The 3282-nt window shown below is 36.7% G+C and overlaps 1 protein-coding gene across 1 annotated transcript; it reads right to left on the bottom strand.

Moving 5' to 3' along the window:
• Window positions 1–593: 593 nt before the first annotated feature.
• On the bottom strand, window positions 594–1535 carry LOC129620526 (olfactory receptor 4L1-like). Its single transcript, XM_055536340.1, has one exon. The coding sequence runs from the start codon at window positions 1533–1535 to the stop codon at window positions 594–596; it is 942 nt and encodes a 313-aa protein (XP_055392315.1).
• Between the last annotated feature and the right edge of the window lie 1747 nt (window positions 1536–3282).

The raw sequence follows: 3282 nt of genomic DNA, 5'->3' as shown, positions 1-3282 counted from the left end.
CACTGGAAAAACCATAGCCTTGACTAGACGGACCTGTGTTGGCAAAGTAATGTCTCTGCTTTTGAATATGCTATCTAGGTTGGTCATAACTTTCCTTCCAAGGAGTAAGCATCTTTTAATTTCATGGCTGCAATCACCATCTGCAGTGATTTTGGAGCCCCCAAAAATAAAGTCTGACACTGTTTCCACTGTTTCCCCATCGATTTCCCATGATGGGACTGGATGCCATGATCTTAGTTTTATGAATGTTGAGCTTTAAGCCAACTTTTTCACTCTCCGCTTTCACTTTCATCAAGAGGCTTTTTAGTTCCTCTTCACTTTCTGCCATAAGGGTGGTGTCATCTGCATATCTGAGGTTATTGATATTTCTCCTGGAAATCTTGATTCCAGCTTGAGCTTCTTCCAGCCCAATTAAAAATTATTCTTTCAATAAAACAAACATATCATAGAGATGTGATGATGGAGCATTTGGTAGGTTTAATATACATTATAAATATTGAAAAAACTACAAAAAGACAAATTAATACCAAATTATTCCAAGATGTACTATATATGGAATTTGGTGTAGAAATCTTTGTCATCATGGTTGTTGCCTAGAAGGTCTTTCTGGACCTCACATGTTGGGTCCTCAGTCTATCCATGGCTGCTTTCATCTCCTGATTCCTCAGAGTATAAATAATGGGGTTCAGTAAAGGTGTGATAACTGAATAAAACACAGAAAGAAATTTATCCACTGAAAAACTACTAAATGGCCAAGCATAAATGAAGATACACGGCCCAAAGAACAGAGTGACCACTGTAATATGAGCAGATAGTGTGGACAGAGCTTTGGAGAGACCACCAGAGGATTGATGTTGAATGGTTACCAGAATGACAGTGTAGGAAATGAGCAAGAGTATGAAGGAGATGAAAGACAATAGTCCACTGTCAGCAATTACTAGCAACTCCAGAACATAGGTGTCAGTGCAGGCAAGCTTTATAACCAGTGGAAGGTCACAGAATATATTGTCTACTATATTGGGACCACAGAAGGGCAAGGTGATGGTAAACACCATCTGGCTCATTGTATGCACAAAGCCAACAGCCCATGATAGCAGCACAGAGCCTCTGAGTACCCGGTGGTTCATGATGGTTGTGTAGTGAAGAGGTTTACATATTGCAAAGTACCTATCAACCGCCATAACTATGAGAAGTGTCATCTCACTACCCCCTAAAAAGTGAAGGAAGAACATCTGAGCCATACAGCCCCATAGAGAAATAGTTTTATTCTCCCTGACAAAATCTGCAACCATCTTGGGGGTTGTGATTGTAGAAACAGACATATCAAGAAAGGAGAGGTTTCCAAGGAGGAAGTACATTGGTGTGGAGTGCAGATGAGAGTCCAAGGTTATGGTGACCACAATTAGAAGGTTTCCTGCCATAATCGCTGCATAGGCCAATAAAAATATGAAAAAAAAGAAAAGCTCAAGTTCCCAAGTGTTGGTGAGTCCTAACAAAACAAACTCAGATATCATTGAGCTATTCATCATTTTCATCGTTTGTTTACGTGTTTTCAGAAAGTCTTTAAAATGAAGGTAATCCAGAAAAAGTGATTATTTAATCTATGACAGTTTTGAAGGTATGGGCATACAGAAAGTAGTATTTGATTCCTACAGAAAAATAAAAGGTAGATATTTCTGAAAAATACATTTTAATTGACTAACGCAAGCACATTACTTGTATACACTTTCACATTACTGCATTTATTTTCAAACAGAAAGGCACAAAAGGGAAATTTATTGTAAAATTTTGTAAATATAGTTTGTGGGTATAGATTTTTCTCTTCACATTTATTTGTTGTTTTTACCATGAGTTCATGAATTTATGAACTCTGAGTTTAATGGATCACGTAATAATCAAATGGTCTTTGGTCATAAGTTAATTCAAGTGGATTAGAATATAGTCATGTAACTTTTTGGCAGCTAGTATTCAATCTTTTACCCTTTTCACCTTCCTAATTTGAAATATTGAGATATGTTCATATGAGTTGAATTATATACCCACTTGGCAAATTGTTACAGTACTTTCTTCTCTCACCTAATCAATATTCTCACCTTTCCCTTTTATCTCAAATATATATACCTAATGCTTTAACTTATTCCTGAAGGTTTAAACTGGCTACAGTCTGTCACGTGTCCCTACCTCCCCCAAATAATAATAAAATAAGATTCCCAGGAAGTTTCTGCACAAGAACATAAATATTTCTGTGTTAATGTTTCTTTCTTCCTTTGTTCTTTCCTTCTCCCTCTGTCCCTCCTGCCTTCCCTTTCTCCTTTCCTTCCTTCTATTTTCTTTCTTTCTTTCTTTTCAGTTGTGTTCTGTATCTCATACTTTGGCTCGTGAATAAAACTCTTAGCCTCTACTTTTTGTCTATTTCCCTGACTCTCTTGTTGCTGGATTCCTGGCTGGAGTTTTCTTTCTTGTCTCTTTGCATTCTCTGTGTAAATGATCTCTAAACAATCATCAAATCTTTCACAAGTAGTGGTTATTTTTTCCCTTGGCTCCTAATTGCTTACTTTTTTCTGATGATTGCTTTCCTCTGACTTTTCAAACTTGTGTCCAGACTGACTCTTGATAATTCCTGGCTCAAATATCCTTGATACTTGTACTCTGTTTTCCCACAATGAGTGGGCACTATTGGCTTACTTTTGTGTACTTTTCTTTGATTTAGATCTTTTGGCCCCATCTTCCTGTTTCTTTTTTTCCTTTAAAAAACTATTAATGACACATGCCAACTGCACAGACACAGATAGAGAATCACAGATATACATACATATGCTTATACCAAGTTCTAGTTCTAGAGTACAAGGACAGAATGTGGAGAATTTACTCTGAATTTCCTTTTTTTTCTTTATAGTTCACAAAATATTCAGAAGTTATTGTTCTGTCCAGTTATCAGAACTTGGAAAAAAAAAAAAGAAAAACACTGAACCAAGAGTCAAGAATCAAATTCTAGTCCTGCCTTAACATGTACTAGGGAAATATACTCTTTAACTTTTTCAACATTTATTTAATTTTCTATAGAAATAAAATAATATCTACTCTTCAACCTCTCAAATTGTTACAAGACTCTAAAGGGCAACATGTTGTTTTTGTTGTTCAGTCACTCAGCTGTGTCCGACTCTTTGCAACTCCATGGACTGCAAATTCTCCCAGAGTTTGCTCAAACTCATGTCCATTGAACCGATGATGCCATCCAACCATCTTATCCTCTGTCGTCCCTTTATCCTCCTGCCCTCAATC

Source organism: Bubalus kerabau, chromosome 10 (assembly GCF_029407905.1).
Source record: "Bubalus kerabau isolate K-KA32 ecotype Philippines breed swamp buffalo chromosome 10, PCC_UOA_SB_1v2, whole genome shotgun sequence".
Taxonomy (NCBI): Eukaryota; Metazoa; Chordata; class Mammalia; order Artiodactyla; family Bovidae; genus Bubalus; species Bubalus kerabau.
This window is presented reverse-complemented; position numbering and strand designations above follow the sequence as displayed.